Source organism: Hemicordylus capensis, chromosome 3, assembly GCF_027244095.1.
Source record: "Hemicordylus capensis ecotype Gifberg chromosome 3, rHemCap1.1.pri, whole genome shotgun sequence".
In the NCBI taxonomy this organism is placed as follows: Eukaryota; Metazoa; Chordata; class Lepidosauria; order Squamata; family Cordylidae; genus Hemicordylus; species Hemicordylus capensis.
The window spans coordinates 282,317,827-282,342,985 of NC_069659.1; the positions used below are offsets into that span (position 1 = coordinate 282,317,827).

The 25,159-nt window shown below is 43.6% G+C and overlaps 1 protein-coding gene across 11 annotated transcripts in view; it reads right to left on the bottom strand.

The window, feature by feature from the left end:
• NEURL1 (neuralized E3 ubiquitin protein ligase 1) overlaps nucleotides 1-25,159 on the bottom strand; it is a 265,752-nt gene that overhangs the window by 39,404 nt on the left and 201,189 nt on the right. For 8 of the 11 annotated variants that reach the window (XM_053311880.1, XM_053311885.1, XM_053311890.1 and 5 more), the window contains exons 4-6: nucleotides 23,188-23,868; nucleotides 11,007-11,153; nucleotides 879-6,781 (exon numbers count right to left, since the gene is read on the bottom strand). In XM_053311880.1, coding sequence (XP_053167855.1) covers nucleotides 6,540-6,781; nucleotides 11,007-11,153; nucleotides 23,188-23,868 — 1,070 coding nt within the window. In that variant the 3' untranslated portion in view covers nucleotides 879-6,539. Of the gene's footprint in view, nucleotides 1-878; nucleotides 6,782-11,006; nucleotides 11,154-23,187; nucleotides 23,869-25,159 lie in introns of those variants that run through there. The other 3 variants (XR_008320097.1, XM_053311883.1, XM_053311884.1) reach the window with 1 other exon arrangement.

The window sequence follows — 25,159 nt, forward strand, 5'->3', positions numbered from 1 at the left end:
CTGGCTACTGTCTGATGGGAGACTGCCTCCGTATGCCGCCTTGACTTCCATTATGGACGAAAGGTGGGATATAAATGTAGTGGATGAATACCAATGATGCTTGCATGTGAGAGAGAAGCTTAATAGTATATTCTCAGTCAAAGAAAATGGTCTGCTGAAGCTAAGCAAGATTCTGCCTGGATGAGAGAGATCCTAGGACCCCTAGCCATGCTGCCTTAAGTTCCATAATAAGGGCAAGATTAATCATCAAAGAATATTGAACTTCCATGAGTCCGTGTACCAGAGTTCTTGTTGAGACCTTGCTGCTGCTGATTCTGAGGGTGGGGGGATTGCCTTTGAAACAAAGGAGACAGGAACTCCACAACTGTATTGCAAAACCCACGGCTAGCTGAACATGTATCCATAAAGGATCAGTTACTGTTACAGAAAGCCAAATGAGCATATAATTACCTGCAGCTGCTTCTCTGACCCCCAAGGCTGCAGAAGTGAAGAAGGGTACTTGTGTATAGAAGGTAAGGGCTATGCAGCCACTGAAGTAAGTAACTTTCCATTGGGGGCAGGGATCTAGCCCTATTCATGTTATGTTCAACGCATGTAAGGTAGTGCACTTCCTTTGGGTACCCTGCCCGTGAGGGTACACCTACAGTCCACATGTATGGTCATTAACACAAAAACATCTGCATGTGTATGGATACTTGCGCAACCATTTTACTTACTCAGAATACAAATATGTTCAATGAAACGTAACTTAGGAGTGCAGCCTTTTTCATTTCAATAAATAGAAACATATCTATATAATGTCACCAACTCCTGCGCTCCTGAAGATTTCCTTGCGTGTTCACCCTTAGTAGTCAGAACAACCCACACATGCACCGCCATGGGATACCTAAATCAACTTTATTCACAATCACAGTTATCCAATTGTCACACTGGATGTAAATCTTTTTTAATATAAACAGAACACAAAACCTTTTTTAAATAAAGCAATTAAAAGATAAATTTTTCATTTCAATGACATTGATTCACATGAACTCTGAATCCTACATGCGAACACAGAGAAAATGAAACAACCCTCCAATGGTGTTCCTGCTCCTATTGAAACACTCCTTTCCTGCGTGAAGAGCCTTGCCCTTCTTCTTTTTTAGCTTTTGCTGGTAAGTTTGGTCCTCAATAAAGATATGCCCATCCCAAAACTTTGTGAATGGAAAGAGAATGTTCCCTCTTGCACACTATTCCCAAGTGCCATCCTAGGCCAGAGTTCTGTTTGCACAAATAGAGCTTTTGTGTATAAAGTGGCCTTCTGCATCTGAACTTGCATGTGCAAAACCATGCTGTTGGGAGCAGGGAGGAAGAGGAGAGCCCTGTGCTTGGTGGAAGAAAATCTTGATCATCTGTCGGTGAAAAGACTTGAGCTCAGGGAAACCCTAACCCACACACACTTGAACCAAGTCAAATTTGAGAGCAGCATGATCATCAGCTCTGCAGTTCAAATGACACCAATGGTCCTCAAACAGCAGCTGAACTGCAAAGCAGAAGGGCCAAGGCATTACCTGGCTGTCCGATGCTTGTTTGGACAAATAAACTGCAATATTTAAGGTTTCCCAACAAGCTTGACTTGTGTTATACATTTTCCACTTCATTCCCCTTTCACATGGGTTAGCTGCTGCTGCTGTTTTCTCCCACTTCCTAGCACATGCATAGTCTGGGGCCACTGTTGCATCACTTCTACCCAGTTTTTCTTACTAGCACCGATCATTTTTTTTTTCCCTTTTTAGCTGAAAAGCAAATGGGCTGGGATGTTTTCAAGTCAAAACAAAGGTCTTTCCTTCCATCACAACCTAGTTATGGTTGCAGGACCTTGCTCCTGGAAATGATGACATCTTATTGAATAAAGTAATTTAACCACTTGATTTTATTTGTAAACAAAGAATTAGGAACAGGCTGGGTTAACAAAAAAACCCAAAAAAACCAACAAGTAACCTTTTGTCAAGTCGTTCAACCTGTGAAACAAAACCTGTATTGGTGCTGGGATAGGGAGGAGAGGGAAAGCAGTTAAATCACGTGTCAGGGTGGTGGTTTTTGCAGAAGCTGCATCCAGCAACCATAACAAGACAGTGATGCAAGGAAACATTTTTTGTTTTGGAGATATTCCAGCCCACCATTACCTGATCAGCTCTAATAACAAAAATCAGGTTACAGGAAGCAGCAGAGAACCACATTTGATGACGCTTGTGCATTATAGGGGGAACTTGGCATTTCATGTAAGAGCCCTGAGCCAGCAGGGACAGTCTATGCATGGAACAAGTGTACAGCAATGATGGCTAAATGAGTGATCCTTTTGCAATTCCTGCTTTCAGATATTGCCATCCAGAGCCGTACACAAGATTCCCCTTCTTGGTTCCAGTCTGCACAGACCCTGACAGAGGTCCGGTGTAGTTCTACAACTGAAATATCCAGTTGTACGAGGGGAGAGAGGAAATGGACTGATCCAGACCCATCTTCTTGCCTCTCCCTCTAAGACGTGTCTGGGTCTGCCAGTGTTGACTATACTAACAACTACCATGGGTAGGTGCATGTTGACTGACATACAATGTTGACAGCATGTTAAGTGCTGGATTAGGACCCTAGTGTCAGGCTATAAAGGCTTTTAGTCATATAGGTTTTGAGATACAAAACCTGCAATGTTTCAGGTCAACAGAGGCTATTATGTTGTATGTAAAATAGGGAGTGTGCTCCTGTAGAAGTAATGGCAAAAGGGGGTTTAATAAATGCATTCTCTACAAATATATTCTCTTAAGCCAATATTTTTCTCCCATGCACAATAGCAGCATAAACAAAAAAACAGCATTTTAACTAGGAAAAATATCATTCCAAGACAGGCTCAGGCTGTTTGTTTCCATAGAATATTGGCCAATAAGAAATGTGGGAATGGAGCTTTCTTTTGTTAAAATACATCCTAGAGAATTGCAAATACTTACTGGCAAAATCTGATCCACCCAGGTGGTGCTCTTCTTGTTACAATAGTTCAGGCATCTGGCTCTCCTAACACTATTGCTGCTTTTATTTCATTTTCTAAAGAGTATGGGCTTTTCCCCTGTGGATGCGATAATCCTCAAAATAGGAAAACAGTGCAATTCTGTGAAAATGACCTTTCTACCCCTGCCCTAATCCACGGTTACCTTCAGCAGTCCTAAACCCACAGTCAACTTGCTGCGTGACTTGGCCCTCGACTGTGGCCTGTATCTTTTGTTTTGTATCTGATCCCAGTAAAAGAGGCTGGGGCTGATGTGGCCTTTGCAGAAGAACTAGAGCCTGATCTGAGATAGGTTTCCTCAGATGCAAATCCCACTGCTTTCAACATAACTTATCCCTACCAAACTAGGAACAGGACTGCAGCCAAAGGCTATAATTCTCTTAGCTACTTATGCCCAGTGCTTTCTATAGAACAGGCCTGCTCCACTTAGGTGCCCCAGCTGTTTCTGAACTACAACTCCCACAATCCCCAGCAACAGTGACCAATAGCCAGAGATTATGGGAATTGTAGGCCAACATCTGCAGGAGGGCCAAAGTTGAGCAGCCCTGCTATAGAACAATAGAAAGACAACAGGCACACATTTTAGGCTACTTGCTCTGGGAACTCAATGGGCAATTGGTACTGCAGAGGAGGCTTGCCATAGCCTGGCTCCAACGGTCTTGTGATGTCCCCGAGGGGACTCCTGAGCTGAGTGGTATACAGTAACTTTTGCCATCCAGCTTGTCATGGACTGTGGCAAGGTGGATGGTTGCCTCTTTACATAATGTTCCCTTAAACCATAGATAAGGAGGGGAGTAGTAATTCCTCTCTCTTTAAAAAACGCTCTGCAAGTGCTTCACACTGAAGGCTTCCAGGTGCATGCTGATGGTGAGCTCTTAATTTGTTTAGAAATAGACAAGCACAGATGAGCACCACCACCTAGTGGTGGTGGTTGGGCAGCTGTCCGTTCCTCTGGGACAAGCTTAGAGTGTGCGTATGCTGTGAGAGCCAGAAAATGAGAGCCAGCATGGTGTAGTGGTTAGAGTGCTGGACTAGGACCGGGGAGACCCGAGTTCAAATCCCCATTCAGCCATGAAACTAGCTGGGTGACTCTGGGCCAGTCACTTCTCTCTCAGCCTAACCTACTTCACAGGGTTGTTGTGAAAGAGAAACTCAAGGATGTAGTACACCGCTCTGGGCTCCTTGGAGGAAGAGCGGGATATAAATGTAAAATAATAATAATAATAATAAACTGAGGCTCTCCTTTCTAGCCAGGACACATTTCATCCATGCAAGGATTGGCATTCACTGAACTGCTAGAGTGTAGCCTACCCAATTGTACATGATGCGTGGCCATTCTAAGGGTCTAAGTGCATGATAACTACAGCCAAAGTGCTTGAAAAGCCTACGTATGCTGCCAGCTAGCCTATGTGGAGTTGGCTGAAGGCAAACCTTCACAGTGACACTTGCAGTCACATTCCAGAACCTGCACAGGACCCTGGAGGCTGATGAATTTCACACAGGCTGAGGGCGAATGTAGGCAGGGTTTTCTCATGAAAAAGCCACATGCCCAGATGGTCTTGCAAGCAGGCCCAAAGGGAGAGGCACTTTTAGCCGAGAATTTGACTACATATTAGGTAACACACAATGTAAATGGCAAGAGGTGACTCTCTTATGACTATACATCTGAAAGTCTGTCCTGATGGTCCTGTGTTGACTCCTGAGTTAAAGCCTGTAATATCAGAGTGGGAGCTGTTAAAAAAAATGCACCAGCTTTTCCCTCCCAAATGAGATCTCATTGAGCACGGAACCATGTAGTCCTGCAACCCCTATACAGGGACCAGTACACTAAAGCCATATATGTGGACTACAAGGATGGGAAAGCCTAGTCCAATCCACAATTACCTGCCTGCAAGTACCTCTGTCATAGAGTTCTCCTTTCTTTTTCGGTAAAGGCAGTTTCTTAGAAATGTCTTGCCCTGGTTCCCTATCTTTTGAAAGTAGCATTTAAAGATGATAGGCCTTCTCCTTTGACTATCTATAACCTTGATGGTACGCATGTAGAATGACATGACTTGGTGAAACCAAAAGGTCCCCCTTTCAGAAACCCACCCTGCCCTTCTGACTCCTTGCATTTAAGCCCTCATCAGTTTTCTATCTAGCATGATGGTGTGTAGTTGTAGCTCAGAGTCCAGCCCTTGGTTGGGGATGTGAGACTTGTCAGTTTCTGTCAACAGTGATGCTTGAAAGCATTGTGCAGCTGGTGAACACACTTGGAGCAAGGTGATGATGTGTTTCAGATTAGTCTGGGTCTTTGTCAAATGGAACTGAGAAAACAATGGATTATGGAAGAATGAGGCCTTGTGCTTGTCCATCATGGCATAATCAACTGCAGTAAGACACCGAGGGAAACACCAAAAATTCAGTTACACCAGACATATTCACAGTGGTAGGACCAAGAGACGCAAGACCATTGTCTTTCACATGATGGGAAGCGTGCTTTAAAAATCCTTCATTCACTCATTCATTCAAACAACCAAAGAAAGAAAGAAAAAGAGAAAGAAAGAAAGAAAAGTAAAGTGAACCATTTCGGATCGTGATCTCTGTTTTTTTTATAACTAAATAATCAAGCTCTGTGGCAAACTTTCAATTTGGCCAAGAGTTCTTAAATTATCAGTGATTCTACTTTCCTTCAAAACCCAGACCTGTGTTCAGTCTCCTAATGAAAAGCCTTTGTAGACCATCTTCCTTATGGCTTCTATAATGTGCTCCATAATTTTTAGAAAGCAGATAGGAATTGATCCTTTTGACCATTGAAAGCAGCCACCTGGATCAATGCTTTAAAAAAATGCAGAAGATGAAGGTGGATTGTTCATCCTGTAGAGCTGCTGGCAAGGGCAGGGGGCAAGTAGCAGGCTGGAGAGGGAAAGGAAGGAAGAATGCGTAGAAAATATAACTTGAAGGCTGCTCATGAACAACAGCCTCCTGTGGGCAGCACAGTGCAGAAGCAGCAACCAAGAACAGCATTCCTTAGCATGAACGTATGCCGCCTACCCATGGGGTGAGGAGTGGAGTCCAGCTGCCACTGATGTGCATGTGTGGCTGTTTGGAAAGCTGTCAGAGATTGATCCTTTTCTGCTCCACTTAGTTCTTAAATTTTGAACGCATTGACATAAGGTAACTGCGAACATGCCTAAGCAAAATGTGGTTATTTTGCATCCCTTCCTCACTTGCTTCTTGCAATGTCTGTCTAAGCAAAAAGGCAAGGAAAGGGGGGAAGGCATGAGATCCAACTTTTCTTGCCAGCTGCATATCTGTGTAAGTGATGTCTCTTTGCTATGTGCCAAGGAAGGAAGAAATCATCAGCCTCAAATCTCGAATTTGCCCATGAGTGGTGGTGTTCTGAATGGGCTATGCATATAAGGATGGGGGAAAGGACAGCTAGAACAACCCTTTCCCCCGCCCCTGGTCTTGTTCAGTTCATAAAGAGTATCTCCCCAGCCCCCACCCTTTCTGCCATGCTGCTCTAGGTGCTGCGATAGGTCTTGATGATGTCCTTGATGGCACGTCTGCAGATAGGACAACAGGCATTGGCCATCTTCTTGAGTTTGAGCCCACATGTGTAGCACAGGCACATATGTCCACAGGAGTAAATGACGGTGTCTACCATGTTCTCGTAGCAGATGGTACACTCATCGTTCCAGGACCCTGAGATGGAGGGGGAAAGAGGGGACTCGGGCATGCTGACGGGAGAGTTTGGAGCAGTGCCTGCAACACAAGAAATGCTATCAGTCTTCTACCTGTAATCAATCCCACTGGGATATTAAAACATGTTGACTAGGCTAAGGCACTTGCTGCTAAAGACTAATAACAGGAGATGGAGATCACCATCATGCACTGCTTGTGAAACTCCCAGAAACATCTGCCCAGCTACTGTCAGGAGACCTATGTGGTGCTAGTTGGGCTCCTGGTGTCCCATGATGGTCAGTTTCAGTTTCAAAGGCACAGTTCTCAATTTTCTGCATAGGTCAAGAACTGGGAACTATTATTTTAGACCACCATATTTATCTCCACCACCCATCTTTCTGCTTGTTTGGTTTCCCCCCAAAGTGCTGCAGACACTTGTGACTGGACAGGACACTAGGTAAGCTGCATATAGCAGCTTATGCATATATGCTATACTATAGCATAATAGTATAGAAATGATATTGGGCCTTCAGAACCTGGTATATTTCCTGACCTTCCTTGTGGAAGACCAGTTAATATACTGGTCTTCCACCATGCCCAGTACATTTCCCTATCTGCTGTGCCATAGCTTAGCTATACTCAGGTTCCATGTCCTTCCACATATCGAGTTCTCAGTAATTGACAAAAATATCCCCAAATCACTGATAGACTAAATCTTGGCAGCAAAATCAGTTATGCAAGGTAACAGGATATGATACAGATACTGTCAGAGTCTAGTATCAGGGTTAAGATTTTTCATGGAGGATGATTGGGATTTGTGCATAGGTATGCACATCTGCACATAGAGCCAGAGAGGCCATACTTCTCCTCCAAAGGAGAACCACTCCAGTAGGTATAGACTAGAGGCATTCCTGTAAATCTGACTGTTAGGGGGATTTTCAGGTTAACGTTGGAAACCAAAGTTTTTAGCACAATTCATTCATACCGTAAAGGTTATGTGCCATCGAGCCGGTGTCAACTCCTGGCAACCACAGAGCCCTGTGGTTTTTCTTTGGTAGAATACAAGAGGGGTTTGCCATTACCATCTCCTACACAATGTGTGATGATGGCTTTCAGCATCTTCCTATATCGCTGCAACCGATATATGTGTTTCCCATAGTCTGGGAAACATACCAGCGGGTTAGTATGTTGATTCGAACCAGCAACCTCATGCTTGCTAGGCAAGTCATTTCCCTGCTACACCATTAGAAGACTATACCTTGCTGCTCAAAAAATATTAGTGTCCAAGCTGAATTCTGAATTTTCGCCCTGCTGGGGCGGGGTGGGGGTGGAGAGCTGATAAAACCATTATCCTGGATGTTGTACTTTTCCATACATATGATGCCCGTTTTTGAAATGTGCTTCAAATTTGTTAAATTGGTGGTTAATTATGTCACTTTGTTAGACCCACTATATTGGGTCATATCTACCTGTCATTCTATATGCATACATGAAGCTGCCTTATACTGTATCAGAGTACTGGTTCCTCTAGATAAATATTGTCTTTCCTGGGGTGGGCACTCTTGGTCCTCCATATGTTGTTGAACTATAATACCCATCATTCCTAGTTACAACGTATTGTGGCTGGGGGTGATAGGAGTTGTAGTTCAACAACAGCTGGAGGGCCAAGTGTCCTCATCCTTGGTCTACACCAGGGATTCTCAGCCTTGGGTCCCCAGATGTTTTTGGACTTCAGCTCCCATAATCCCCAGGCCCAATGGCCTTTGGTTGGGAATGATGGGAGTTGAAGTCCAACAACATCTGGGGACCCAAGAGTGCGCTCATCCTTGGTCTACACTGATTGCAGTGGCTCTCCAGGGTTCCAAACAGGGGGTCTTTTGTAACTGGAAGGGCCACCTGGAGATGCCAGTGACTGAACCAGGAACCTCTACATGCCAAGGTATCAGCTCTACCTATCCCCAATAAATATTCTAATGTCTATGTATACAATATCATACTTGGTATGTTCCAAACTTCATCTGAATGAGAACTGAATGTAGTGTGGAGTTTCAAAGAACTGTGTGCTGCCATTATATGACCAGTGGACAAGATTTGGTTCCAGTTACAACCTACAAGTAGAGGACTTAGAGTGTGTCCAACATGTAAGAGCAACTGACTTAGTGTTCCCCTTACAATGTTAGCAGTCAAGAAGCCAGAGCGGACAATGTCCTTACAATTTAATTGTAGTTTTGTGTTATGTTGTGTTGGCTTGTGGTGAATTTTACTGTGTATTGTGAGTCACCGTAAAATATTTTAATACAAAATAGGAAAAAATGGGATATAAATATTTATAACAAATAATAAATGTTTTCAGTCGGCTTATTTCAAGGGAGGACCCTAAGCTGACACTCATTCATTATTTGGCTTTTACTCTTGCCTCAGCTCATGGGCTGGACACACTCGGCACAATGGTGAAGTGATGTATAGTTTGTTCAATGTCAATGGGAGCATCCCCCCCCCAGCACAAATGGGGAAACATCACCCCTCCCCTGGGGGAGGTAGGGGTGAACTGGAGCAGGGCTAAAAGCCCTCCCTAGTGCTACAGTCCTGATCTGTAGGGATGGGATCCAGCTTCTACTTAGTTTAAAAGGAACTAGCATGTTGGCACTAAGCATATCCTTAAAGCAACATGTCAGATGAAACTCACTCACAGGGTTGTTCTGAGAATTCAGGGGGCATGTGCACTAGCCTGAGCTCCTTGGAGTGTGGGTGGATTAAACATGTAACAACACTGGCTGACATTCCCTGCAGTTAGGGTTGCCAACATTGTGTTGACAAAAATTGGGACACCGAGGGCCAGGGTCAGGGGGGGCACCTAGGGGCAGGATTTGCATTCACTGCCCCCACCAGGTGGCAGTGGATAATCCAAAATATTGTAAGCAACTTTAAAGCACACAGACATTTCACAACTGAACCTTAATTCCTACAAGCTACCCCCCACACACTTTTTCTGTCTTTCCGCCTATGCAGCAGTGAGGGGGGAAAGTGAGGAGCATGCTTCTGTCTCTGGAGGCAGCCCTTCCTCTCAAGCCACCTGCTTCAGCCACTGGCCAGGGTCCGTACTTGCACCACCAGGCGCACTTACCGCTTGCTGGTGGCTGCAGAGGATGGTGGCAAGAGCTCTTCCCACCTCGCAACCAGGTGAAGTTTGCAGCAGGCACATGCAGCAGGCTGATGCTCTTGGGGCAGGCGCACTGAAAGGAGCGCTGAAGGCAAGACACTGCAGGTGGAGCTTGGGAGAAGGTGACGAAGAGTCCCGACCCAACCCCCCTTCCTTCCCGAAATGAGGCAATCTGGGCCAGTTTCAACTTCTGTGCATGTGTGCGCATCTCGCCACCATCCTCTCTGCTCTGCCGCTGCTGAGTTTTTTGTTTTTTGTTTAATTTTAAGTGGGAGAAAGCTCATCCCGAATGGAACGAGCAATTCCCCGCTAGAAGTCGAGACATCCCACACAGTGCGGGACAGTTGGCAACCCTACCTGCAGTACTCAGATAAAGGAAGGAGCCTGAGGGGATGCCAAAAGCTTGGAAACTCCTTGTGTTTCTTCCTTTTTTTCACAGCCCAGCAGCCATACAGGGTTGCGGGGGGGGGGGGGCGGGGATTTGCTGCTTTCCCTGAAGGCCTATTCATTTGCAGGGATGTGTCCCTGAGGGCAGTGGTGGCTGGTATAGGTGGGGCTGGGGGTGGGGAAGTGGAGGTGGAGAATCAGCCACTGCTGCAGCTCATTCTCACTCCTTTCGCCCCACCCGGTGCCTCGTTCTCTCTTGCCTCACCCTGCTGACGCATTAACCCCAAGTGCATGGCCTTGTATTTGCCAGGTGGGGGACTGAAATCTCCAGCCTGGTGAACGACCAGCCTGCACACTTGAGGTTAATGCTGCAGCAGGGTGGATGAGCTCATTCTCTGCCCCCACCCCCCAGCCCCACCTTTATTGGCCATCACTGCCTAAGGGTTGTGCAGCCCTCTGGGTCACATTACTGTAAATGAAGAGCCCTTAGGAGGGAGGGCAAAGTAGCAAAAATCATTCCTCCAACCCTCCACTGCTGCCGGGCAGTGGGTTCAGAAAAAAGATTTTAAAAAATGCAACAAGTTTCCAAACTCTGTGTGTCCCTCCAGGGTTCCTTCCATTTGTTGGAACAGTGCAGCAAATGTCAGCCACTGACAACCATTATCTTCTCCGGAAAGAAAAAGGAATGTAGAAAGGGCTTGTACAGGAGGCAGTATTGAAACTGAAAGGGACCCAAGGCTCTGTTGGAGAAGTACTTACCACTGATTGAGCTGCCAAGAGGGCCAGAACCACAGGTACTCAGAATAGGGTCAGAAACGCCACTGCAGAGGATGGAGGGTGAGTTTGGAGATGAGGTGGGCGAGCTTGGTGCAGATGGACCCCAGCGCTCTGCTAGGAGAGTAGAACCTGCACAAGAGAGTGACATGCGGAGTTTTTTAAAAGCTCCTTCACTGAAATTGGCATTGACATGCGTTAGCAAACAAACCTCTTGCACTGTGCATTAAAGCATTCCTGAGAACCAGGCGTTGTATAGCGGCTAGTGACTGATTAGTACTGGTGAGCTCTGGGTTGATCTTCTGGCCAATCACACTCTCTCAGCCTTGCCTACCTCACAGGCTGTTATAAGGATAAGACAGGGGTGAACCATGGATGCCACTCTAAGCTCTTTGGAGGAAGAATGGAATAAAATAATAAATATCACAGTGCTCAAAGTCTTATGATGATTTTGCAAGAAGACAATATGTCTACTGGTGGGTAAAGCTGGCTGTTCTATCCCTCAGATCTCCTTCTTCAAGAAAAGGCCAACAAGAAGCACAGGCCTCCATGACATATCTAGCCTCTTTAGTACCTTTCTAAAGAACTGCCCCCTCCCTGGTTGGAGGGGTGGTGGTTGCAAGTAGCAAGATCGCTTGTTCCCAAGTTTTAAAACTAAACAGCAGAGTGAGAGCTGCCTGTCATTCACCAAGGCTCAAATGACCAGACGTTTGCATCAAAACACTCTGAGACCAAGAGCTATTTTCTGTTTCCAATAAACACATCAATCATGCACTATGTTTTTGGTGGCCCACGCTCACTTATTTCTATTTACATGGTAACTAGCACTATGATTAGAGCTTCATGTACTTGCATACTCAAAAAAGAAAGGGAGAAAAGCAGAGATGAAGACGAATGAGAGGGGCTTCAGATATGGCAGAGAAGTATAGGGACAGAAAATGCAAGCAAGTTTTCACAGTTCTCCAGTTAATGCTAATCAGACATTTTCCCATCTCTCCAAGCATTACACAAGTTCTCATTGTATCAGGAATTTTAATAACTAAACTCAAACTAATGGGGCAGCTGCTCATTTGTCTGCATCATTCACATATCAACGGAGAAATCCTGTTCTTTACATAAAAAGGAGTGTGTGGGAAAGAACAGAAGAGTCCTGTTAGAAGTCCACCATTCTGTTCCCCAAAGTGACCAACCAGATGCCTCTGGGAAGCCCACAAACAGGACATGAAGGCTAGCTCTACCCTAGCAACTGATATTCAGAGGTCTGCAGACTCTGAGCATGAAGATTCCATCTAACCAACATCATTAATAGTCAGTGATAGCTACAGTCTCTTAGAATATGTTTAATCCCCTCTTAAAGCAATCTAAACTAGTGCCCATCACTACATCACAAGGCCTCAAATTCCATTGCCTAATTAGCAATAGCAATAGCAATAGCACTTACATTTATATACCGCTTTATAGCCAGAGCTCTCTAAGCGGTTTACAATGATTTAGCATATTGCCCCCAACATTCTGGGTACTCATTTTACCGACCTCGGAAGGATGGAAGGCTGAGTCAACCTTGAGCCCCTGGTCAGGATCGAACTTGTAACCTTCTGGTTACAGGGCGGCAGTTTTACCACTGCGCCACCAGGGGCTCTAATTAACATTATTGGCTTGACCCGCGCCCCTCTTTCAGTCTCGCCTCCATTCTGGACATGGAATGGCAACTGCTTTGGTCCCTAGTGGATGTTTTATGCCATGAACTGGATAGTGGACGTGTGTCCCTTTTGGTTCTCAGGGCCCATGACAGCCATCTGAAACTTCCTACAGGAATAGGGCCATGGGATACCATTTAATGGTGGTGCTACTGTTCCCACAGGATCGATTTTAGCCAGATTTTATAAGACAAGGAGAGCCAAGTGTCCACCAGAACTGAAACATTAGAGTCCTCTAGTGATGCTGGCGCGTACTTCTTGTACGATATGCTGGAAGCAGAATTGTAAACGTGGCGCCATACTGCACCTAATATAATGCTTTTAACCCACTGTCATCTCATAATGCTCCATCCCCACAGCAAAGGTGTGGACAACTCCTCCTCTCTCCACATACAGGCACTCCTGACCTGGAGCGGGTCTGTGAATGAGTGAAATCCCCATCTCCCCACTGCTCAGGAAACAGGTGAAGGGTGATAGCTTGGCTGGCCCTGTAAATGCTTCCATTGCCAGTATCAAGAAAAACAGCATTGTTGAAACTGACAGGTTGTGTGACAATTTTGCTTCTTCCTGTCGCAGAAGCAGCAGTTCTAATTCTTTTCTTCCTTCTTGGAGTTGTTTCCTTCTCCCCACATTATTTACATCTGCGGTGCATCTTGCTCACCACAGTGGCTAACATGATGCACAGCCTTAGGAGTCTGTCGCAGCCCCAGGGCGCAGTGTTACAACTCTGTAAGGCAGCCCCAAGGCTGTTAAAAGCAGGTAGCAGCACAAGCAGTGCTTCCATTAGCTCACATAGGGGAAATTGCAGAGGTGCTGCTTGCACTACTCTCTACCATGTGTAAATAATGTAAACGTTATTTACAGCAATGGGGTTGCCATTCTTAGGAATCTGCAGCCAGAGTGGAGTGTTATGACTGTGTAACACCGCATCATATCAGCCCGTGGCTTCTCAGATACTTCTGAGGTGCTCTTACCCCTGGGGTGTGGTCACCCAGCGGAGCATGATGATGCTTTATCTTTGAGGGAGAGGGCTCCAAAGGCCTTTAGGTCCAGGCTTCAAAATTACCTAGGTGCACCTCTGTCTGGGAAGCCCACAAACAGGAGGTAAAAGGCATACCTCCTCACCAACCATGGCTCTGCTACAACTGGTATTCTGTGACATACTGTCTCTGAACCTGGGAGCTTTTCACACAGTGCTTCAGCTCTCAAAGTATGCCAAGAGTGAAGCCACTTCGAATAAGAATCACGACATTACACAAGGCAGCTTCCTATTTGCATCTTAAAAGCTTAACTGGCAGCCACGCTCGTTTTATCCCGAAAAAGTGACACAGGGTTTTTTTTTTACCCTGGACATAATGCGGACTAAGCTTAAACTCGGAAGGAAAAATCCGAGTTGTGTGTGATGTGCTCCCAAAGATCTTGCAGGGAATTCAGGGAGAATCTAGCTGAAGTGTGAAAGCACACCCCCCCTTCCGGGGAGATTCGAAGTAAAAGCACAGTGTGAAAACCTCCTGGAGATAGCATATAGCCATCATGACTAACAGCCATTGATAGACTTGTCCTCTATGAATTTGTCTAATATCCTTTAAAGCCATCCTTGCTGGTGGCCATCACCATATCTTGTGACAACAAATAGACCAATTATACACTGTGTATGATGAAGTACTTCCTTCTGTCTGCATTACCTGCCAATCAGTTTCAATGAATAACCTCTGGTTTCAGTCTTGTGAGAGAGAAAGAATAACCTCTCTGTCCACTGTCTCCACACCATGTACAATTTTGTAAACATATTAAAACATAACCTATCTCAACGTAATAAAAGCAGCCACTATGACTAATTAGTTGCTAAAGTTGTTTCCACTTCATTCATCCACCCTTACTTGTTTGCGGTTTTCTATCCTTTTAATTATAATATTAAATCATATCATATTTCATCATATTAAATCATCATATTCATATTTGTAACTGCCATAAGTCACTTTTGTGAAACAGTGCAAATGAGAATTCATTTTTTAAAAACTTGTAGATGTATCAGCACCCATTTAAAAACACAACTGCAAAGTTAAATTGGTGCTGACATAAATTTAATAGTAAAGATGCACCTAGCCAGGGAAGCAAAGAAGTGTGTTGATGAGGTTCAACCTACCAAAATGTCTCATCAAAACCACATATCTTCAAAAAGATTGAAGAGTAGCACTAAGGCAATCTACAGCTGCTCTACGATACTATTCTGTTCTTGGGGCAGGGGGGATCAGTCTTCCGCAGTCCGAGAAAAGACTGATGAAATATGGGAGAAATACTGAAGATCAGCAATTTGGTTAGGACATCATATAGATGCCCCATAAAGAGTGAATGAGCACTGCATCTGGAGTAAACAATTCAAGTTACATTTTTGGAGTATTTTCTTCTGAAATAAACTGTATAACAATATTAGACTTCATGGTAAGTGCTCAGTTTTTAGTTTTTGCTAGTTAGTAACATATAGATTCTTAACATTTATTTTACATTTATTTGAGGGGGGGCAATAAAATGAGTAATGCCTCCACATAACACTCCAAATACCAAGATCTTTGAGAACAATGTTCTGAGAAAAGGCAGCTGTTACTAATGTACTGTTACTCAACGTCACATTTTTGACTAATCATGGCAGTCCTGGGCTATTTTATTCTGGCAGTCAGTACCATTCAGCTTTTGTAGTTTGTGTATTAACTGATAACCATCAGTTCAATAATTGGTGGAGAGGAAGGGGGAAACAATAGGCCGTGGCTCAAAAAATGAGCAGGGCTGTATTCCCAACCAAGTTCACAGGCAGACTTTGTTTTCATTTGAAGGCAAGTGTTGATCTATGCTAGATAATACCATTTCCATGAATATTGCATTGCCCCAATGGGGGGGGGGCAAACAGAACAGAAAGGAAATTGCTCTGAACCATGCAACTTCCCATTATGGTTTGATGGATGACTTTTTAATCTCATCAATAAGCAGGGAAGACGAGTTATTTTAAATTAGAGATTCACATTTCCTGTGGCCAATGATGACGACGGCTGGGGAAGACCCTAGCTCAGTGGTATGCAGATAAACTGTGTACAGTGAAAGGGGAGGGGAAATCAGGAAATCTCTGAAAATCAGGTGGAAGAACCTTTGATGAATCTCCACCATATTTCAAAAAATTACTCTTCCCCTGAAGCCACCCCCGCCATGCCTCATCACACATTTTTCTAGAGGGTCCCCTGCCCCTCAGGAGAAGCTTTTCAGGGGCTGCTGTGGGGCTGAGGGTCAAGGAAATTGCATTCTGCAAGCTTCCTTGTGCTCACAGTTCTTTAGATACAAGCCAAAGTTTCAGATAAACACTCATTCCCTGATGTTCCTTTTCTCAATTCTGACTTCTTTTTCAAGAGCTGAACAGTATTCAAAATGTATACAACTGAAAAGAAATCATAATATTGTCATAATTCAGTCTTAAATTGCATAGACATGACATATATTATTAACATTTTTCCCTCCCACAAAAGCATGTGATTCTAGCATTTGAAAATCTAATCCAAGAACTATTGGCATATATTAGTTGGACTTGTTGGTTCCCTTTGACCCAATATGCTACAGAAAGATGTATCTTCGTGGAATTTCTTGTAAGCCTTGCTCCAGTTATCAGAAATAAGAGATGTCACCAAAGTTCTACTCCAGCTGGCTTCCAGAACGTTGGTACTGACTAGGGTTAAAGCATTTCTAGAACGGCAGGCCCTAGTACCATTTCAGAAATAAATGGAGGGCTGCAGGGTGGGGAGGGCAGTTTTCACCTTCCCCTCCCCACACAGGAGGCCTTGGGAGGCACGTTAGTTGGAGGTCTAGCACCGCTACCTTCCCACTTTTGAGGCCACAGGAATGTGGGGCAATATCCTAGTACGTCATCCCTGAGATGCTCTGCATGCCCCATGATGTCTGATGCAGATGGAGGCAATGTCGTCACCTACCCATTTCCACAGCTGAAGCTATCTCCCAGGTGCAGTGGGAGTGCAACACAGTTCAGGGAGACTCCAGGCTGTGCTCAAATATTTTTCATGTCTGATGGTCCTCCAATACCGTGATAGAAAAGTGGTTTTGGTTTTTTAACCAACACTTTGCTGCATTTCAAGCATGTGCAAGGAAGCCCATCCACAAGCTGGGCCACATTGTGGGGCCCAGAATGAACTTCAGAAACCATTCCAGCTTCTATAACCCACCCCAGTGTTTTGGCATGGAGGAAATATTTCATTCTGCTCTCTGTCAAATCTTGATAGAGTGGGACGGGTTGGAAAAGCCAGTATGGTCAGATCAGAGCAATCTGTGATGCTGCAGATCCCTCCTCCCTCGCCCTGTTCATCTGCCTTATTGCTTCCAGCCAATTTTGAGCTGCTCTCATTCACTTCAGGGTCCCTCTCCCCTCCCCCTGCCAATTCGCATCATCAGAACTATGGGGTGGTCTGCTACAATCCTGTATATCGCCCTGTGTAAACTGTTTGCCCCAGTGACAGCTATCTGAATGTTCTGGAGGCTGCCAACCCCACCTTTTCACACCCACCCCAATCTATTCCGAGGAAGTGAATTGCATTGTATATTGTAAACACCCTAGCAAGGGAACAGACCTCATCACAGTAAATGTACACACAACAAAGAGAGAGACATTAAACAGCAGTCATGTGTACAAAACAAAAGCCTTCCTCTCATATGTTTGGCCTAAATGCGGCTCCATCAGCAGGGATACAGCAGAGATTCCTTCTTTTTTGTATGAGAACCTATATAACATCTCACACCAAAAAGCTTACCGTCTCCCCACAGACTAAGGTCTGCAGCCCAGCTTTTGCTGCTGTGAATGAGGAAAGTGTGAAGGGGAGACATGAAAGCCATGGCTACTACATGACATCATGAAGTCAAATCTGAGTGAGGGCAGGAGTAATAAGCAATGACAATACAACAAATATTTATATGCCACTTTTCAACAAAAGCCCCCAAAGCGGTTTGTTGAGAGAGGGGGAGGGTGGGGGGCTTCCTGTCCACAAAGGGCTCACAGTCTAAAAAAGAAACATTAGATAGACATCAACAACAGCCACTGGAGGGATGCTGTGCTGGGGATGGATAGGGCCAGTTGCTCTCCCCCTGCTAAATAAAGAGAATCACCATTTTTAAAAGCTGCCTCTTTGCTCAGTTAGCAGGGGATACTTGTGTCCTTATGCTGGAGTCTTCTAAGTAGGAAATATTCAAGAAAACATGGTGCCAAGCAATAAGGAGGATGATAATCACTGTCTCCATTAGGACCACATGAACAGAAAGTGCTGTCAGCATGGGTGAGATAGTTTAATCTTCTTTCCTCATCACCACCTTCTCCACAGCTTCCCGTGCCTAGGTATGTCCTGAATGTTAATATATATCCTCTCCTCCTGTGCCCTTTTTCTGAAAATAACATGTCCATAAGCTTACCCATACTTACTCATCAATACTCATGGTGCTACTCTAATGACCCTGCATTTAACTAGCTTCCATCTACTACTCTCTCTAGACCAGGGCTGCCTGTATCTATGTTACTTGGCACAGACAGGCAAACGTGTGATAACATAAGAAAGCTAATATACATCACTTATTACTAACAAACCATTTTATCCAGAGCTGTTTTATTATTCTGCTGATGAAGACTATTCATTTCCACACTCTCAGAGGTGGAGACCATAAAGTTTATGTGCAATGTGAGAAACCCTTGGCTGTTACATTGCATCACTTTTGTTTGTCAAACTCAATCATCCTGATTCAGGAGTCATGCCTGTGTGGATTTTCCTCTCCCTACTGCCAAACAGATAAGTAACTGGAAGGGGCACTTGGATTTCTTTCCCCTCCCCAACTGGGAGGCTCCACAAATTCTTCTTGTATGGGTTCCCAAATCAAACACAAGAGAAGGCAGAAAGCTGGATGTGGGGGTTTCACGCACACGCAGCAGCCTCTGTCGATGGCGCCCTCCCTGTACCAAGTTGCATGAGAATAATGAAGGGAGAGCCATACATGGAAACAGCCTTCCACACAAGTAACTGATGCTGATCAAGATGCAAATCTGAATCCACATCCCTATCTGTTTTGTGATACTCATTCAAGCACCACTGAATTGGTCAGATGCATTTTTTCATGTACACTGGAGATATGCATCCTTCTCCAAGGCCACACACAACTAGTTGCCCACAACTACAGCTGGATTGGGGCCATTCTCTCTGCATAGCAGTTGCCTAGGGGGGAAGGAACAACTAGATACCAACATAATAAGGCCCGGAACCAAAGAAGAAAATAATTGAGAATAATTTCACCTCTAAAATGTCTGGAGCAGGTAACCTTAAATCATAAAATCTGCCAGTCTGAACCTTCAGTTGGTCCTTTCTCTTTAGCTGTTGCAACACCAAGGATTAAAACTGTTGTGAACAATGGTTATATTAATGTTTTTAATATAAAAACTCTAGACAAAAGTTTTGTATTTTTAAAAGACAGCTTTCATTTTGCTTCTTTTCCTGCATTAACAATATTCACAAGTGACATTCCAAACTAAAAGACCTTCTTAGCATGATTTGTGAAAACATATTAAGAAGGAAAAACAAATGCTGAGCAGACAACCTCTAAAGCTCTTTAGTGATTGGTTCTCTTAAAAGGAGGCTTTCCAACATCACAGAAACTATAGTATGGCAGATTACAATTTGCACTAATTTCATTTTTAAATTATGCTAAAACAGATAATGTCAGTGCACAGCCCTTTAGCAACTGAGGATTCAATCTCCTTGGGGACTACTTACAAATTAACATTACTAATGTATGGGGGAAATGAACTTAAGTCTGATGGAAGGGCTCACATAGCATTTAACACAGCTAATGCCTTTCCAAGATGCAGTGAAGGCATTTACACATTTTTATGTAAACATACACCAGAAACCCAAAAGAAGCTGCTTCCAAACAGATTTCTGCTGAAGCACTAAAGTGATGTCTGCCCTGCAGTTTGCTGAACACTTTAGGCAGGGAAGTGCCTCAGAATATTGGCCTGCTAAATTTCTGTCTCTTTTATGAGTCCACTTTCCACAACACAAAATTAAAAACACAGCTCATATAACTCGGGGGCACCCCAGAGCAAATGCTAGTTAAAAGGAAAAGATCCATTAGAAGCATTTATGTGCAATCATGATTTACATTCGCCAAGCTTCTCTTGTGGTGGTTTCCTTTTAAACTGCTGATTAATGGTGTTTTCCCCATGACAGGTGGCATTCCAAGCACAATTGCTGCAAGCGTAAGGAAGGCTGAATTTTGAAGAGGACCAAGGTTGTCCAGGGAGTTTTTCACACAGGGCTGCGAATTATCGGGGAGCACACACAATTCGACTTTTTAACCGCACATTAGGATGCAGCCCAATTTATCTGGGGTAAAAAAATCCACTTTTTGAATCGTCTTTTTGAGACAACTTCGAGTTTGCAGTAAAGCCTGGCAGAAAACTCGCGGTAAAGCCTGCTGTGTGAAGAACTGCCAGGTGATGGACACAGCTGTGAATGTCACCTTCCAGTGATTAATCTATAGCACAAGGCCCCATTATTATAGAGATCCTACAGCTGTATCCAAGAAAGAGGGCATTCTATGTATGTGCCATACAGCACATAAGCTGGAATCTTAATGTAGTCTGGCTTTTTCAACTGACATTAGCACTACTCCCTCTTCCTTCAGCAAAGTCCCACCATTTTATAAACCCTTTTATTGCCGACGTTTAAAAGTGTAATTCTTTGACAGCTACTGTATATGCTCTACTTCTCCAGTGTCACAAAGATCCTTTGATCTTTTGTATTTTTAAGCTAAATACACATTTTTGTAATGTCCTGCAGCAAAGCTATCTGCCTACAGAAAGACTATCTCCCCATTCATTATTATGGAAGGAATTCTGGGTACTGTTCTGCTGATGTTGGATTGGGTCTAGTGGTAGGCCAAACTAGACAAGGTATGAAACATGCCATAGTATTGCTTGTAGTTTCCTCCCTTTAAAATAGCAGTCATCCAGGTAGGGATGGGGTGGGCTTACAGGTACAGATCAGGACCACAGCATGGCTGGGGTGTTTTTTTCGTCCTTTGCCCCTGAATGACCCCAAGTTGCTGTTTGTCCCTAAGTGTGCCATTGCAGGCAAAATGCAACTTCAGGTGCCATTTTTGGCAGGAGAATGGCACAGGGGCAAATGGTTAAAACATTACCCATGCCACAGTTTCAAACTGGATTTTGCAAAAGATTCACTAAACTACACCAGAAATCAACCATCTACTCGGTTTTTCCAAGTAACATCCCTACTCCCACTCAAACCCCTAGAGGTCAACTGATCTCTGTTATCCTATTGCTGCAAAAATGGCAAAAGCCTTCATGGCACCTTAAAGACTAACACATATATGATAGCACATGTTTTTGTGAACTAGAGCTCACTTCATCAGACGAAGTGTAAGATGTTGCTCCTGAAATGATTGGATGACATGTTCTCAAGCATTTCTGCCCTATTAATAAGATCTCACACTACTCTATTACCAAAATGGAACATATCTATTATCTCATTCAAGTTGACTCTACATTTACCAGACTATACTGCTAAACAAACTATACTGTTTAGAGCTTGCTTGAGAACACAAAATGCCATCTGGGATCACATTGCTACACCTAGCCTAGTAACTTTTCTTCAATAGCTTCAAGTATCTTCAGATAAAATGTTTATAATAATGTTGAGCCTCTTTGATCTTCTTGAAGTCCAGGGAACTCCTATGCACATATAAAATGTTTGTATATACAAAGGCTACCATATTCAATGGAAAGGAGAGCTTTACACATGCACCCCATTGCTCATATGGGGCAATAAGCCTTCTCCATTGAAGGAACAGGGAAGTCTGCTCAACTGAGGGTTCTGTATGTTAACTGGAAAACTCAGAGGTGGGTTTTTTGTGTTTTTTGTTTTGCAGGGGCACAATCTACGAATACAAGGTAAAGTGCCAAAGCAGAAGGCTCTAAAAATCAAATTTGTTTTTTAAAAAAAAAATAAAAATCTGAACTTATACAACTGAGACCTTGGGTTAGGGCGGTATAAAAATGTGCTAAATAAATAAATAATGAATAAATAAACTGCTACCTTATAACGATAGCTCCACATATAGCCACTTCATACCCTAGATTCTGGTGAAAGAACAATGGCTAAAGAAGTGCATGAGCATGCATTGAGGCTCTACACATGATCCATGTGTAGAGCCTTACCAGGTTCTGCGGGGAGATGCAGACGATCCCCAGGCTAACCCTAGGTGGCCGGATCGGCTGCCCACGTGACTACCAGCTCAGTCACGGAGCCAGCAGGGGAGGTGGGGATCGGCGGCTGCTTGGCCCCCAGAAATCCCAGGATGCTCAGTGCAAATATGTGGGGAATCGAGCATGTGGAGAATCCTGGGGAGACCCCCAAAGCCAGGAGGCTTGTTGTAGCCTACCAGTCAGGGGTCTACTCATGTGTCGCCGCGGCATGGAGCTGCTTCGTGGCGGCACACGATCAGTATAATGTGGTTCATTTGAAGGGAGGGGGTCATAGTCAGGCTAGCTGCCATTGAACCACTGGGCTTGCCCGCGAGCCCGGTGGTTCTAAAATGGGTGGAAACCAAGCTGGGTTCCTTTAGCTGGTTTCTCTTCATTGTGAGAATTGCCTCAGTGTTTGAACATGTCATTCACAATTCTTGAAATGAGAGCTCAGCAGCTTGGTCTGTTTTTTTTCTTGGAATAGAATTACTGCCATTATGTGTGACAGAAGCTATAAAACAATGAGCACTAGATTTATCAGAACAAGTAACAGCTTTTTGGAATTCAATTCAATTAGACAAACCTTGGTAACAATCCATTAGCAATACCACATATAAAATTATATATTAAACTGCAGAGCTGAATTCTTTTTAAAAGCCTGAACTCCTTTGTAACAAAAGGGAAAGTTATATTGCTTCCTCAAAACAAAATAATGCTTCCAAGTCTTGTTCACGTACTGTACCTCAACATTACACTTGTAACCTTCCAGTGCTACATAAAACAATTTATGTATTTTGCGTAAATAATGTGTGTATGTTCCCAAATGAAGCAAGTGATCATCTATATTTCCTTTCACTCCACAGCCAGCAGAAAGAAAGGGTGGAAAAGTGTCCCCCTGCAAAAATAAAATACAATGAATTACGTACCTCTTTCCACGTTCGTAGAGCACCACTCATACAGCATCACCAATGATGAGAAGCCCTGGCTGGAATTGCCATTGTTGAGCATTCAAAGCCATTTTTTGCATCCACCCACCTCCAACATACACTGCATACAAGACAGAGCTGGCCTCAACAATTACTATGTCCTTTCTTTGCCCCTTCCCCGCCCCCGCATTCACTCCTACCCACTGATTTAAATAAAATGTGTGTGGCAAGTTACATAGAAGGAAACATACCCAGGACACGGATTTGCATCACTGCTCCATGTAAACCAAAGAACATCCACAGTGGCTGGGAACAGTCCACGCAGACCTGCATGCCAGTGCTTGCTCCATTGTGGCTCAAATGCAGTTCACCTTCTGAATTCACCATGAATCCCAAAATGTCTCCACTCTGGAGAGGTACCAAAACTCTACAAACTGCCCAGAACTCTTTTCTATCAACTAAAGACTCTGGATTATAAGGAAGGTCACTGGGCCTCAGGGTGCTAGGATCACAAGTGGTTACCCCATAAGAGAGAGTCCCAGTACGTGAAGTGTTGGATTTATTAATTTTCACAAATATAGTTTCATTGATTCTAAGTGGTCTGCTGGTGAAAACCAAAGTTCTCTCTTCCCGAGCATGTTCCAGACGGGCCACAGTCTGGTCATCCAGAATTTTAATATGGGCTCCCCTTAGCTGATGGAAACGGAGGTCGCTTTCAAGCTGGGATGGGAGGAGATGGGAATGTTGAGAGTTGAGGGAGTTCTGAGGGATAGGACACATGGCAGCCATGACATGGAAGTTCTCCTCCTGGAGGTTGAGGTCACATAGGCTCACAGACAGCCGGGTGTCCTCAGTGTCTCTGCGCAGTGAAGGACGGCGGATGGCTGTGAAGGATCTTGGACGGAGGCAATCAGGAGGAATAATTTCACTGTCTGCAAATCAGAACAAGAGAGGTAAGAGATTACTCAAGGATAATAAAAGCATCTAGAATATTATCAAATGCTTAAGACATACAAGGTCTTGTTGCAACCAATACATTTCCTATTCCATGATAAAACCATTCCATTTCCAGTGAAATCAGCTCTGTAAACATTTTAATACCATTCCAAAAAGACTGAGTCAATAACAAGAATTGGCTACAGGAGGCAATGCTTGGAGAAGTGAAGCAGATGGCAAATAAACAGGATTCAGCATGAAGCCTATGACAGATAGCTGCAGATAAAGTTATGCTTGATCTACATCTAGAATATAATTATCATTGGTAAGATGACAAGAACAGTTGAGCAGATATTTGGATTGCACAACAAAGATATTAAGAATTGCAAACAGTCCACCCATGTTTTTGCTCTAACACTCCCTCCCCTTCCTGACTGTTTAAAGAAAGTTTAAAAAAAAAAAAAAGGATAAGTGATCCAAGACTACAGTGCTGGTTTTAAACCGAGTTAGTGGTTGTAATAAATGCCCAATTTATTAGTGGTTATGACTTTTGGGGACTGTTGCTTAGTGTGTGTTTTCGCATTGGTTTGTATTCTTATTGAATTTTATTACATTTTTATAATAGGTTTATGGATTTTATTGTTATTAGTGCTGTACATCCTCCTTTGGGTGCCATCGTGGCAGAAAACATGACTCATACATTTAAAAAATAAATGAATAAAGAATCCAGATTGAGTCAGAATAACAAATGGCCACAATCCAGCAAAAATTAGATTTGATTAAATACCACTGGTATGTGATGTAGTTACATGATTAATTTAAGCCTAATTTATCGTAACAGAACAGTGTCTATTTATTTATCTATCATATTTATATACTGCCTGATATGTGCATTTCCAGGTGGTGTACACAATTTAAAACACAACAAATATAATACAGAGTAAGAACTGTTAAAACAAGTTCACAGAATAAAAATTAAAACAATCCCATGAGATAAAAACAATCATTAAAATTAATTTCAGTTAAAAGCCTGAGAAAACAGGCGAGTCTTGAGGTTCATCCTAAAAGCAAACAGAGATTGAGATATTCTTATTTTAACAGGTAGCATATTCCAATGTCCCGGGGCAGTCAGAGAAGGCCCAGTCCCAGTCGCCACCAAATGAGCCAGTGGCAACCATAACCAGACCTCTCCAGATTTTTCTTAGATTCAAATTTACTATGACTAATATGATGAATATGTATATACCACAAATGTTCTCAAAGCAGTTTACATAGTTATAAATAAAT